Below are 15,206 nucleotides of genomic sequence, written 5' to 3' on the forward strand. Positions count from 1 at the left end.
AGGACCAGGTTTGGGATCCACTGGCATAAGGTATGATTCAATATAACACATACACACTTGTTTTCAATCTAGTCCTTGCCATTTTCCGGGCACAGACCTTAGAAGTCTGCCCAGCACTGGCCTTATTCCCCTAACTACTGGAGTTTGCTACCAAAGACCCACTCCAGCCCATCCAGACCTGTCTAGCTATAACTGGGGCCCAGCACTAGCCTTATGTCCCAATTGTTTTGATTCCATTCTCTTTCCACATAAGTACCGCCATACTGGGAAAAGACCAAGGGTCCATCAAGCCCAGCATCCTGTCTCTGACAGCGGCCAATCCAGGCTTCAAGAACCCGGCAACCCCCCCCCCCCCCCCAAAAAATGTAATAATGTTAAATGGACTTTTCCTTCAGGAATCTGTCCAAACCCCCTTTAAACTCCGTAAGGCCAGCTGCTGTCACTACATTCTCCGGCAACGAGTTCCAGAGTCTAACTACATGCTGAGTAAAGAAAATCTTTCTCCTGTTTGTTTTAAATCTACCATATTCTAGCTTCATCTTGTGTCCCCTGGTTTTCTGTTTATTCCACACCATTTTCGTCTCCACCACCCTCTATGTGAAAAAGTACTCCTTGACGTTACTCCTGAGTTGACTCCCCCCCATCCAACATCAATTCATGCCCCTCAAGTTCTACCACTTGCCCGTCTCTGGAAAAAGTTTGTTTGTACAGTAATTCCAGGTAGGTGCAACTTGTCTTTTCTGCTGCCAACTTATACTATATTATTGCACACACTGTGGTCTATCAAATAACAAATAAATAAATAAATGTTCTTTCTAGAAGAAAAGGGAGATATGATAAACCATTTAAGTTTCAGTAAAAGTATCAGAACATTATCCATCAAATGAGAAGGATCATCAAATGAAGCTTGAAGGGAGCGCAAAAGGAATGTGGGAAAAGACTTTTTCACCGAGAGGACGGTGGACACCTGGAACATCTCTTACCTATCTGCTCCAGATCCTGCATTACTGGCCACAGATCAGGGAAGGAGTCATGGACACAGCACAACAGCTGACAGAATGCCACAGAAGAGACAGACCGCTCCAGTGCAGCGCTCAGAACCTTCTCCGCAGATGTTCCATCATCAGCCTTCTGAGCGGAAACACTTATAAGCTAAAAGGAAGGAAAAACATCTGTAGAGGACAGTAAAACTTCCAGAGAGAAGGTAGGAGGTAAAACAGCAGCACAATTCAAGCATTGCTGGGGTAGACACAAAGGGACCTTAGCAGAAGGGGGAAGGATAAGAGAACGACCACAGATCAAGTAGAATCTGTGACAGCATGGCAGACAGATACATAGAAGCACACCAAATGGTCCATATCTGCTAATTCTGTGTTTCTATGGAACACCAGACCTCAGTCAATGAGAGCTCCACCACTTCACTTAATTGTAAGACAACCAGCTAGTGATGGGCAGACTTATACGGTCTGTGCCAGAGCCGTTGGTGGAAGGCGGGACTGGTGGTTGGGAGGCGGGGTTAGTGATGGGCAGACTTATACAGTCTGTGCCAGAGCCGTTGGTGAAATGCGGGACTGCTGGTTCAGAGGAGGGGTAGTGCGGGGCAGACTTATACGGTCTGTGCCAGAGCCAACTGGTGGGAGGCAGGACTGGTGGTTGGGAGGCGGGGGTAATGATGGGCAGACTTATACAGTCTGTGCCAGAGCCGTTGGTGGAAGGCGGGACTGGTTGTTTGGGAGAAGGGGGTAGTGATGGGCAGACTTTAAATGGTCTGTGCCAGAGCCGGTGGTGGGAGGCGGGACTGGTGGTTGGGAGAAGGGGGTAGTGATGGGCAGACTTAAACGGTCTGTGCCAGAGCCGGTGGTGGGAGGCGGGACTGGTGGTTGGGAGGAGGGGATAGTGATGGGCAGACTTAAACGGTCTGTGCCAGAGCCGTTGGTGGGAGGCGGGACTGGTGGTTGGGAGGAGGGGGTAGTGATGGGCAGACTTATACAGTCTGTGCCAGAGCCGCTGGTGGAAGGCGGGACTGGTGTTTGGGAGGCGAGGATAGTGCTGGGCAGACTTATACAGTCTGTGCCAGAGCCGTTGGTGGGAGGCGGGACTGGTGGTTGGGAGGAGGGGGTAGTGATGGGCAGACTTATACGGTCTGTGCCAGAGCCGGTGGTGGGAGGCGGGACTGGTGTTTGGGAGGCGGGGATAGTGCTGGGCAGACTTAAACGGTCTGTGCCAGAGCCGGTGGTGGGAGGCGGGACTGGTGGTTGGGAGGAGCGGATAGTGATGGGCAGACTTAAACGGTCTGTGCCAGAGCCGTTGGTGGGAGGCGGGACTGGTGGTTGGGAGGAGGGGGTAGTGATGGGCAGACTTATACGGTCTGTGCCAGAGCCAACTGGTGGGGGGTGGGGCTGGTGGTTGGGAGGCAGGGATAGTGCGGGGCAGACTTATACGGTCTGTGCCCTGAAGAGGACAGGTACAAGTAAAAAGGAGCACATAAGAGTTTATCTTGTTGGGCAGACTGGATAGACCGTAAAGGTCTTTTTCTGCCGTCATCTACTATGTATATGTTATCTGTTGGGCCTTAACAGTTACACTGATTAGTTGCTGGAAGCATCGGCAGACAATGCCCCATATTCAGTGTCGTTTTACATCTATGCTAAATGAGGCATCTTCAATGACCCGTATTCAACACTTGTGGGTACGGTCAAGGAAAATACCATGCCCAAAAAAATCTCACAGAGCGCCAAGACACTATGCAAGAAATAAACATTCCTGGGAGTTTTAACTGGTTATGATCTCTGTATGTAGTCACCCCCCTCTGGGTCGTCACCAATGTTTTAGAAGACTTGAATACACGCTGATTTGAACACCATCTGTGAGAAAGTTTCGTTACTCTACTCCTTCCACTTGGTGCCCCTTTTCCAGTAGAGTATTCTGCCTTCTCTTTGTGTAGTCACCCCCTCCCAGGAGATCTCTCATTTGGTACAGTACCTCTTTGACAATCTGTGTCAGTCCTTCCTCTTCCTGTAACACACATTCCAATGAAGGGCTCTCGCTTATGGCCTTCCCAATCAGCTCACTGTGTCGTAACAATATGTCTCTGGCAACGCATTCTCGATTAGCTGCTAAAAAAAATGAAAGATAAAGAAATCAGTTCTGCCAAGTACTTGTGGAGCGGAGTAACTGAATGGGTAGAAGAGTGGGCTGAGAACCAGGAAAGGCAGGGTTCAAAATCTCACTGATGCTTCTTGTGATCTTGGGCAAATCACTTAACCCTCAATCACTTTATGTACAGACTGCGAGACCTCCGGGGATAGGGAAATACCTACTGTACCCGAACGTAACTGACTTTGTGCTAGTATTGAAAGAAAAGTGTGGGCTAAATTCAAATTGTTGGGAGAGAGGAAGCTGGAATCTTAGTCTGAGTCAGCCTGGCTTATCTTATGTTCTTATCACAAACATGAACGTCGTCAGATCACCTCAAGTAGTCAGTATGTTCGGTGTACTACAGGAACACAGGGAAAGCAGGAAGAGTACCCTGAAATCTCAGTAATCACCAGAGGGAAAGGAAACCCCCAAAGCATGGACAAGTGTTACCTGACTGATATAAGAGTCTAGCTCTGTGCACAGTTTGACAATGAGTATGTACGTGCAGCAGTGTTACCTGTCTGGAAGAAGTGGTCAGCGCCTGGCTCCTTACGGATTTCTTCCATGAGCACATTAAGGTGAAATTCATCCTTCTGTATAGCCAGTAGCACCTGCCACATGGCCACAGCTGGCAGAAGAAATTCATCCAGTACTGCCGACACCAAGTTGCTGAAAGTGCCTACGCTGCCGTCCTTCTGCACGATCCCTTCCATCACCTGCACAGAATGTAACCCCAGGACAGTGAGACTGATGAGAGAGAGAGGGACAAGCAGGCAAGGCAAGGAAAGGCCCAAAGTCAGATACTACTACTACTACTATTTAGCATTTCTATAGCGCTACAAGGCGTACGCAGCGCTGCACAAACATAGAAGAAAGACAGTCCCTGCTCAAAGAGCTTACAATCTAATAGACAAAAAAATAAATAAAGTAAGCAAATCAAATCAATTAATGTGAACGGGAAGGAAGAGAGGAGGGTAGGTGGAGGCGAGTGGTTACAAGTGGTTACAAGTGGTTACGAGTCAAAAGCAATGTTAAAGAGGTGGGCTTTCAGTCTGGATTTAAAGGTGGCCAAGGATGGGGCAAGACGTAGGGGCTCAGGAAGTTTATTCCAGGCGTAGGGTGCAGCGAGACAGAAGGCGCGAAGTCTGGAGTTGGCAGTAGTGGAGAAGGGAACAGATAAGAAGGATTTATCCATGGAGCGGAGTGCACGGGAAGGGGTGTAGGGAAGGACGAGTGTGGAGAGATACTGGGGAGCAGCAGAGTGAGTACATTTATAGGTTAATAGATAAAGAGGAACCACTAAGGAGAAAGGGGGAGAAAAGTGAGAGAGAGGCAGAGGCAATAGCCAGAGCGAGAAAGAGCCCTAGAATACCAATGACACTTATTTTGATGGACAAATAGAAAACAGAACAAGCTGCACTGCTACAGATACCTAAATAGAATTTATGCACTAGCAGAATGCCTCACTAAACACAGAATAAGTGACCACAAAGTGGAAGCAGAAATAGACAGACAAAACCTGAACTGGAAACATCAAGAAGCCAAACCCTATATACAGTGTGACACTGGACAAATACAAACAGAAACACCTTTCCTTCCCCTCTGTACAAAATATCAAGATGATCAGAGATGTACAATTCCCAAAGCTGAGAGAGCAGGAAAAGCTGGTTAACCCTCAACAGAAGGCCTAAACTAAATTGACAGTAGTAGGGCGCTGACCACTTTATGCATAGTTAGCAGCACTGAATACATATTTCCTTAGCATCCACATCAGACCAGCCCAGAACCTGTGGGTTATATCTGTCAACCAGCAGATGGCGACAAAGAACAAGAGCTGTTATAGGACAGAACTAAGGGCAATGTGCAGCTTAACCTTCTCAGTATTTCTCTGTCTCCAGCAGATACAGCCAGACTACCATACAGCTTCTGAACTGTTGGAATAGATCCCGAGTCAGTTAGACAACTGTCTTAGCAGAACAGGGGATGATTCTAAGAATCACACACATACATATACACATACAATTTCAATTTGCTGGAGCAGGAAGGTGTCTCAGAGAAGTCTGAGAATCTCCTCTTTTTCCCACCAGCTATTCTTCTTTCCTCTTCAAAATAATGACACTGAGACAAAGAATTTTGCAACAAGAACTGCTGAGTAACTTGGAGGCAGATGCAGCAACCAAACGTAAAAAAATCTAAATCGTTAAAGTCCCTAACGATTTTAAAATAACGAAAAATGCACCAAAAAAAAAAGTCACACATGCTGGAATCGGTATTGAAACGTACAATGTATCAAAGAATCACAATACACATCGTTAATCGGCCCCCAAATCATGCGCAGACCAGCCAAGCGTTATGTTAGCTGCTCTGCGCATGCCACAAACAGTCAAATCACAAGCACATGGCAAATTGAATTGACACATAAAAAAATAAAACTAAAAAAAGGATCGGGAGGGGGCAAGGGCGCTCATCAGGAGCGTCCTGTACGGACGGCCTTGCCCCCCCCCCCGCCGCTGCTCCCCACTTTCCGCCGCTCCCCCCACCCCGAAAAGCAAAATTGTAGCAGCCCCTGCCCCCCTCCCTTCCTCCCTCCTCTCAGCTCCGCCTCCCGACATCCTCCGTCTGTGCCCCGCCCCCTTTGGGGGTCGTCGCCGCCATTCCCCTTCTCCATCGGGCCCCCCTCCCTCTTACCGGGCCCGTGCAGCGCCTCTCTCCTCTGTCCGAAGGCGCTGCACGGGCAAGAAGAACGCTGAATCAGCTGATGCCTGCCTTCGCGATAGAGCGTCTTTCTCCTCCTGGGCCCGCCCCTGTCTGACGTCAGTAACACTGACGTCAGACAGGGGCGGGCGCAGCAGGAGAAAGACGCGCCATCGCGAAGGCAGGCATCAGCTGATTCAGCGTTCTTCTTGCCCGTGCAGCGCCTTCGGACAGAGGAGAGAGGCGCTGCACGGGCCCGGTAAGAGGGAGGGGGGCCCGATGGAGAAGGGGAATGGCGGCGACGACCCCCAAAGGGGGCGGGGCACGGAGGATGTCGGGAGGCGGAGCTGAGAGTAGTGAGGAAGGGAGGGGGGCAGGGGCTGCTACAATTTTGCTTTTTCGGGGTGGGGGGAGCGGCGGAAAGTGGGGAGCAGCGGCGGGGGGGGGGGGGGGCAAGGCCGTCCGTACAGGACGCTCCTGATGAGCGCCCTTGCCCCCTCCCGATCCTTTTTTTAGTTTTATTTTTTTTATGTGTTTTCTGAGGTCCTTTGGACCAATCACAGCGCTTTTAGCTCTGCTAATGCGCTGGGATTGGCTCAAAGTTTGTTTATTTTTTCACTTAACACTTTTTCCTGGCACAGAGCTGTCCTAACGAGAGGTCCAGACCTCTCGTTAGTTTTCCTGCCTTTTTCCTGCGTAAAGGCAATCGGAAAAGGTTAGTGCATGTCGTTTCAATGGGGTTTTCACACTAATTGCTCATCTCCATTCCGTTTTCGTTAGCTGCTACTGTCGTCGGAAAATAGGCTTAAGTGCATGGAAAGGATCGGAAATTCTTCCCCGAGGGCTCATTTAACGATGAAAAACGTTTAGTGCATCTGCCTCTAGGAGCCTAACCAGAAATTTCACACTTCAGGTAGGAGTGTTCCTTTATTTGTCTTAAGAGGGTCTGCCTTGTTGCCTTCCTGGGGAGCTCAGATTACCAGCACTGTTGAATTTGTGGCTGTTCCTTTTCTCCGAACTGTAGAAGCTGAAACGTCAAGATAAATTTAGTGCAGGTTACCCATGTGAAGTAAAGTTCAGGCACACTGTTCCATGGAGGCCCTAGCGGAGTGCGCAAAAATGCTGCTCCCTCTGTGGGGACCAGCGCTCTTTTTCTGGTCATTATTTATCTTGTTGGACTGGTTCTAATCCGATGGGGATCATGGGAACACTTCAGTATTTGCCTCTCAACTTATTTCAGAGCAAAACATTGCAGTTCCATGCTTTTCGGGGAAATGTCATAAGGAGGGAACATAATGCGCTTGAAGAAGGAGCTTCAGTATCTGTCACACTTACAGATATGACAAGTCAGCAGCCAATTAGTCAGAATGTTCAAGCAAACTCTAAGAAGGAGAATTGTCAGAGCCATTCCACATAGAAGTGGCCTTTTTCAGCAGAATTTTTCTTTTTGCAGAAAGATTTTTTTTTTTTTTTTTTTTAACTAAAACACTATCAGAATTCTAATTTGTAGACCTTCTGCCTTCCACTTCTAAATCTTTACTTGATGGTCCAGTTTCTGAGTGGAGATGTTTGGTCCAGTTTCTAACTGGAGATGTCTGGACTTACTGACAGATACTGAGGCGCAGTCTATCGATGGTTCTCTGGCTTCAAGGGCTCCATCCATAGTACAACAGTTGAAGGAGGGGAAAATCCAGGTAGCTGAAGGGGAGGACCCCTCTTCTGGAGAGAAGAGCTTTCTACATTTATTTTCTAAGTCTTTGGAAATATTGAGACTGGCTTCTCCAGTACAGGAGTCGTCCTCTGTTGGAGCTACCATCCTGTACGGCATGAGAAACCTTGCCGTCTTTCCCTTACATCAAACTATACAGGCTTTTATCTCAGTGGAGGAGGACACTCCTGAGGCTGGAATGAAAGTAGGGATAGATATGGCAAAGATTTACCCCTGGTTTCTGAAGAAAAAGAATCTAAGAAGGATGCTTTGGTTAACAGTGGTAGCAAAAGGACTACAAATCTGGTTGAAGGGGGAACAGTGCTTAAGCATGTACAAGATTGCAAGCTGGAATCTTTTCTTAAGCAATCTTTTGAGGTGCCAGCATTAGCCCTTCAAAAGCAGCTGTGTGCAGCACACATGTCTCCAGAGCTTCTCCCGTTCGGTCCAAAAAGCACATGGTACAGCTCAGTTGGAAAGCCTGTCCAACTGGAATTGACCTCAGCTTATAAGGCTGATATCCTTATGACCTTATCTGTACATTTGCAAAAGGCATGGCATTTGCTGTGATTCCTAGAAGACTGTTAAGGCTCAGGAATTGGTCTGTGGATTCCGCTTCTAAAACTCAACTTAACAGACTTCTTTTCAGAGGTAAGTCAGTTTTTGGAGAAGATCTAGAAAGACTTAGGAGACTCCACATCTCAAAGACTGCCTGAAGACAAGCCTAACATGATGTCTTGCATTTCATCAAACCAAGCCAAAATTCAGGATGGAGAAATTAGGTCTTACCTGATAATTTTCTTTCCATTAGTCCTTCCCACTATTCCAGAACCTGTGGGATAGCTGTGTCCATCAACCAGCAGGTGGAGACAGAGAACTGAAAACTGACCTGAGACATATCTTTCTTGGCATCCAGTCCAGCTCCTCAGTATTTACATAGACAAGCTTTAAGCATAAACTCAGAAAAAAAACACAACAACCTTAAACAACTCACTAACCTAACACTAACCAGATGAGCAAACACGTGTGGACTCATCTTTGGCCAACTTGTAGAGAACAAGAAAAATGAAGGAAGCACCATGCAAGGTGACAATCAATATTTGATCTATTACTTTGCACCAACTCAACATCTCAGAAACATCAGGTGGGCCTCTGAAATAGTGGGAAGGACTAATGGAAAGAAAATTATTAGGAAAGACCTAATTTCTCCTTCCATTACGTAGCTTTCTCACTATTTCAAAACCAGGCCTGGCAGCTGAAATTTAATGCTAAGAAGTGCAAAGTAATGCATTTGGGATTCTGAAATCCAAAGCAGATGTATTAGATTGGAAGTGAAAGACTGATGAGCACAACTCATGATAGGGACCTTTGGGTGATAGTGTTTTAGGATCTCAAGGCAGCTAAACAATGTGACAAGGCGGTGGCTGTAGCCAGAAGGATGCTAGGCTGCACAGAAAGCGGTATAACCAGTAGAAGAAAAGAGGTGTTAATGCCCCTGTACAGATCATTGGCGAGGCCCCACTTGGAGTACTGTGTTCAGTTTTGAAGGCCATATCTCACCAAGGATGTGCAAAGTCTTAAAGCAGTTCAAAGAAAAGCAACAAAAACTGATATGGGTTTGGACCAAAAGAAGAGATTCAAGGAATCAAATATGTATATCCAAGAGGAAAGGAGGGACAGGAATGATATGATACAGACATTTAAATATTTGACAAGACACAGCACACATTTTTTGGCTTCCACTGAAAAAAAACCAGTTTTGACTGAAACCAAAACTATGGATGCAGCCTTTCAGCTGATACCGAAAGCGGGCAGAAAAAGGATTTGGGGACAGTTTCAGCACCATAACCAAAACTCGGTCAGCGTCTATATAATCCTCCATTGTTTCAGGTACAGAAGAATATGTAACCACAGAAAAGGCAGTATATCAAATTCCATCCCCTTTCCCTTAAAAAAAATAAAATAATTTAGCAGCACTGCCAAGCTAAGCGCCCCTGAATATCGGTAGCTGGCCCACATAGAATAGTTTAAGCAAACAGGAGCCTCTTCTACCCACTTAAACCACACTGAACATTGACCCCTTATTTTGAAAATAAAGAGCAAAGGTCCCGATAACCATCCCACATTAAAAGTTAAATTGTTACAGCAGCTCCCCTGCAAAAGGGCCTAACAGGCCATGTTTCAGACTGCACAGGTTACCTCACCTACCATCTGCTGGAAATGAGAAATACTGGCTAGCGCGGAAAGCACAGGACCCTTTATAGGCTGACATAATTAAATCAGTGGCTTTCAGTCTCCATCTGCTGGCAGGAGTGTGTATTACCAGATCTGGACTGGCCTGGAGAGCTAATGAGGATTATTTATTTAATTTACAGCCTGCCTTTATTCAAGGATGTGCTCATTAAAGACACTGGCAGCTAAGATGTCCAAATTCTTTTTTACATGACTGTTAAAGTAATGTTAATTAAGTGTCTATCCTAGAATAACCATCTGCATCAATATATAGAATTTCTTTGGTTTTAATGGGAGCTTACAATTTAATCAGTGCTATTCCCAGGAGCGGAACACAGGCCTACTCGGTCTAACCATGCCCGATATCTCCTTATTAGTTTTGCTGCTCCTCTCTGTGCTCTCCTGTCCCACATTCCAGCTCTATTGCACATTGCCTCACAGCCTGCTTCCAAAACCACATCTCCACACCACAGCGCTGCACCTGACAATGCATCGTGCATTCTAGTGCATTAAGCAGCATCTAATATCCATTAAAAACCAACCTCTTCAAAAAGGCTTACTCCAACGACCCCACGTAACCCTCTTCACCTACCAACACAGCACGACTATGATCGAACAGGACAACACGCAATCTTCATCCATTCCGACCCTCCACTTATACCTCATACGATCACTATACAACTTTGTATTTGTTATCCACCGACTGGGCCAACGCCTTTGATGGTACTATGTAAGCCACATTGAGCCTGCAAATAGGTGGGAAAATGTGGGGTACAAATGCAATAAATAAATAAATAAAATAAATCTTTCAACACATCTTACAAATCCTATTCTCTTCTCATACACTGAATCCCACAGTTCAAAATCATTCCATGCAGCAGCCTGTGCAACACAACTACACAACATAGTCCAAACGCCACACTAACTCCAGATAATCAGCACCTAAACATGCCAACACCCTAAGGTAACTTGTGTACCAGCACCACCATACTGTGAAGCGCATTTCACATGCCATCCCGTATCACATGACCTTACACCCTATTACATAAAGCACTCTCCTTTTCTAGGGACAAACATGAGTATGTATCATTTTCCACTTCCAATTTCTTAGATCATCTCCATTTCAATGGCAAATTTAGAAAATATCCCCATAATTTCCCAATCTTCTAGCCCTGTGCTTCCCAATTTTTTTGTGTCTGTGATCCCATGATTGAGACCAAATAAAACTGTGTGACCCCCCTGGATTAGCAGAATAGTGATGCACCCATGGAGAGCCCATCTAGGTCATGACCACAAAGGTAGGTTTTTTTGACCCACAGTTTGGGAAGCTCTGCTCTTACTCAATCTTTTAGGGTAGGGTAGTGTGGTGAAACAGGGGACTTATGACTGTAATTTCTTATATGCTTTATGACACCCATTTTCCCCTCAATGTATTTCCCTTAATTGGCCAGCAGGCGGTGCCTGTTCTATGCTTTAAGGCTGCAGTTGTTTTCCTTTCAGCTTATCTTCCACAGGAAGAGAAGGCAGCCCTGAGGAAAAGTAACCTGCAGTGCCATTGGTCAGATACCTTCAAAGTTAATGCTCTGGGCTCTGATTGGCCCTAGAGTTCAAAATCCAGCAGAAAGTACTGGATTTCCCCCAGTCTCAGCAAGGGAGTGTGAAGGGTAGAGATCTCTACATTGAGACCCTGTTCAAAGACTTTGAACAATTAATTTTCTTGAACTCCCCAGGTGCTACTCAGGTAGTAATACAGTGTTTAGATAGTTTAATGTTGATCCATGTTTGGTTACCTGTTATTGTTTGCTAATTTCATCTATTTTTGCCACCATTCACTGTTCCATTCATTTTCTGATAATAAACCCATTAGTTTATTAGCTCTGTTGTCCTGGACTAAGAATTCTGGTGGATTGTCTTTTGGGTCTGTGGGTGGTTTCTAAAAGCTGTGTGACCCCTGGGATTGTGGCCCCAGTGTCCTTAGAAACCACCAGGGAAATAACTTGTGGGTGGGGAACTTGCCCAGTGGCAAGCGAGATCCAGATGGTGGGAGAACGGTGCAAGTGTAGAACACAGGCAGAGTTGCAGGCGGGCCTGAGCAGTGCTGGGGACAGACCCTCTAGGTGGATGCAGGGTTAACCCCAGGTGGGTGCTAGGCGTTTTGTGACAGGTAGTTATTTGTCGAGTTGTAATTTTTTTATTGATGTGGTTTTCTTTTTTGTAACAAGTCCCTGAGGGACACAAACAGACTATATTTTCAGAATGTTTTATATTTACAAATTTGCTATACCACTCTTCCAACTAAATCATAGCAATTTACATCTTTAACAGCCATGATACATTTGTATGCAAACCTCTTATATACTTACTCCCCGATACTCAACACTATTTAACTGGCCAGAACAGCTGCTGACCAGTTAAATAGCACTGAACTGGCTATCCCCTGCTGAATATCCCCGGTTAACAGCTAGCAGATAGCCGGTTATATCGCCCAATATAACCAGTTATCTGCTACTTTTTAAAGCCTGTTTAGTGGCCATATTTGACAGTTTAAAGATAAATGGCTAAGTCTGAATAACGACACAGCCGGTTATCTTTAAACCGGCCAAAAATAAACCAGACATTCAATGCCGGTCACCAGAAACGCTCAGTGCCGACCTCAGGAGTTAGCCGGTCTAACTGCTGAGGTCTGAATATTGGCCCCTTATTCATTAGGGATATCCTGAAAATCTGGCCTGTGTGAAGCTGTCCAAGACTGAACTAAGACAAGCCTGCATACATTCCTTTCTTTGTACGAATGGCTCTCACCTCTCTATCCTTGGGAGCTAAATTCTGTACTGCAGAGAGACCCTTGAGAAGCTGTTTAGGGTCTGTGAGAATCTCAGCAAGGTTTTCGTGGTACTGTCTTAACAGCTCTGTTCCGTAGTCCTCCGGGTTGCGCTGGGCTGGGCATGCAGAGAGATTCAGAGAAAAAAAACAAAACAAAACACCAGCGTTTATATAAGCAAAACTTCCTGCTCACACTGGATCTCAGTATTTTTTACAATTAGAACACTTCCAAATCAGTCATGCAGCAAGATCTGGGGTGGAGGGTTTGGAGAATGTGAAAGGGGAGAAACAGGAAGTAAACATCAGAGAATGACTTTGAGCAATCTGTTATCGATTTGATAGAATAAAGATACCCGAAAGCCAGGGGATTTAGATGAGATGCAATTTGGTAAAGTTGGCATTGCAGTATGCAAACCAAAGGGCATCAGTTTGATGCTTTTTTTTTTTTTTTACCCCATGGCCTTTTTTCTAGTTATTTAGCTCTCACAAGAGATACTGGATGCTACTAAAGTCCTCCATTTACCCCTGTGAGGAAAGGCTATGAAGTTAGGGCTCTTCGGCATGGAGAACAGACAGCTGAGAGGAGCTTTGAAAAGAGATCTAGAAAATCATGAATGAAGGTAGCGGGTAAAAACACAAATTGACTGTTTACTCTTTGAAAGTAACTTTGTGGCATATTCCTCTAAGTAGTACATGTAAAACAAACCAGAGAAAATATTTTTTCACTGAATTCAAAATTAAAGTTCCAAAATTTGTTTTTGGAGAACGTGGTGAAAACACTTAGAATAGCAGGGTTTAAAAAAGGTTTGGAGATGTTCCTGGAGATAGCGTCCACAAACTTGCTAACTGGGTAAACATGGGGAAAGCCACTGCTTACCCTTGGTATAAACAGCATGGACTATCTACTTTTTAGGATCCCGTCGGGTTCTTGACCTGGATTGGCTTCTGATGGAAACAAGAAACTGGGCATATTGGACCTTTGGTCTGACCCAATACAGTAGTTCTTATGCACAGCATAGATATGACTCAGGCAACAATGGTGCAAGCTTTCCCTACGCACTGCTGGGCCAACTGCCTAACCCCGTTCCACAGACACCAGGTTCAGAGGCGAGAGGGTAATTCAGTTGATGCCTGTTAATCTTTAGTCTCTTTGCTGATTCCAGTTAGTACCAAACTGATGTGCACAACTGGACCGAAAGCACAGCTCATCTGGCACAGCTCAGATAACTGCAATGTCAATGAGCCAAAACAGATGACGAAGAGGGAGCACATCCAAAAAACACAATCTGGATGGAAAAAGGAACTGTGCACACACATCACACTTACAACGGAGATCTATAAGAACTACAGAACTTCCCTCCATTAATCCACTTCAAAAATAAACCTACCAGCACACAGCAATCGCGAGCTCTCTTACACAGTGAACACGACCCTGCTTGCATCACTTTGTACTACTCTCCTACCTGCGAAATGGAAGCTTTTCCCCTGCGGCTCCAGTGTATCCAGCAGCAGATGCAGGGCAGGAAAGGCCTCCCTCACAGCCCGCAGAAGTTTCAGCAAGCTCTCGGCATTCAGCGACTTGTCCTGCACCACCTTGCTCAGCAGCTTCTCCATAGCTTTGTGATGGGTCCTCCCCTCGCAACAATCCAAAATCACCTGGAAAGGCAACGGAGGTCAGGAATAAGGTGGTAGACAGAGCATAGCTTCTGTGAGTAGGACTCTCATACGGTAGCAGAGGGTATCTGGTTGGGATTCTTTGAAGTTGCTTTTATTTGCCAATATTGTTAGTTTAAAAGTCATCATCCATTACAAAAATTTAATACGATGTGTATTGTACTATTACTACGCAAGCTAATACTAACTGTATTGTACTTTTTGCAAAATGTTCATTATCGTTTATTTATTTACTATACTGTTACTTCTTGCATAGCAAATCACAACGGTTTACATCTTTAAAAAATACAAAGTTAGCCACATTGAACCCAAAATTGTTTGGGATAATGTGGGTTATCAATGTCACACATCTCTCTATATAAAAGGCAACACCAACGTTCTATGAAGCCTCCAGCCGGAAGTGTGAAGGGGGCGAGATATCCGGTTTGCCCAAGAGTGTGTGCCCCGCCCTCGCGTCACAACGTGATGACGACGAGGGCGAAGCAAACACACTCCACAAAACGCCATCTCCCCCTGCCCCTCGCTGGCCATTTTTCACATGCACATGCACACCGCATTGCGGAGCACCAACGACAGCAGCGGACAGGTCCCTGGGGGGGGGGTTGGGGTACAGCTGGATCCCTGCCCATGGGTGGCTGCAGGGGGGGTCGGGGGATGGAGCGACAGCAGCGACAGGTGCCTGCCTGCAGGGGGGTTGGGGGACAGCTGGATCTCTGGCCATGGGTGGCTGCAGGGGGGGGGGGGGGGCCGAGGGATGGAGCGCCAGCGACAGCAGCAGACAGGTGCCTGCCTGGAGGGGGGTTGGGGGACAGCTGGGTCCCTGGCCATGGGTGCCTGCAGGGGGGGGGCCGGGGAACAGGACGGTCGCTGGACACAAAAACCTTGCTAGCGCCCGTTTCATCTCTCAAAGAAACGGGCCTTTTTTGCTAGTAAATAA

The 15,206-nt window shown here is 46.2% G+C and overlaps 1 protein-coding gene across 6 annotated transcripts in view; it reads right to left on the reverse strand.

Moving 5' to 3' along the window:
• Positions 1-15,206, reverse strand: part of LOC115456645 (zinc finger and BTB domain-containing protein 40-like) — a 65,436-nt gene that overhangs the window by 26,103 nt on the left and 24,127 nt on the right. For all 6 annotated transcript variants that reach the window (XR_003939901.1, XM_030185866.1, XM_030185865.1 and 3 more), the window contains 5 exons: positions 14,059-14,251; positions 12,575-12,711; positions 3,656-3,854; positions 2,983-3,116; positions 984-1,152 (listed from right to left, as the gene is read on the reverse strand). Coding sequence is in view for 5 of the 6 variants with exons in the window: in XM_030185866.1 (XP_030041726.1) it covers positions 984-1,152; positions 2,983-3,116; positions 3,656-3,854; positions 12,575-12,711; positions 14,059-14,251 (832 nt within the window). In the remaining variant the exon portion in view is untranslated. The remainder of the gene's footprint in view (positions 1-983; positions 1,153-2,982; positions 3,117-3,655; positions 3,855-12,574; positions 12,712-14,058; positions 14,252-15,206) is intronic.

The sequence above is a fragment of the Microcaecilia unicolor genome, chromosome 13 (assembly GCF_901765095.1).
Source record: "Microcaecilia unicolor chromosome 13, aMicUni1.1, whole genome shotgun sequence".
Taxonomy (NCBI): Eukaryota; Metazoa; Chordata; class Amphibia; order Gymnophiona; family Siphonopidae; genus Microcaecilia; species Microcaecilia unicolor.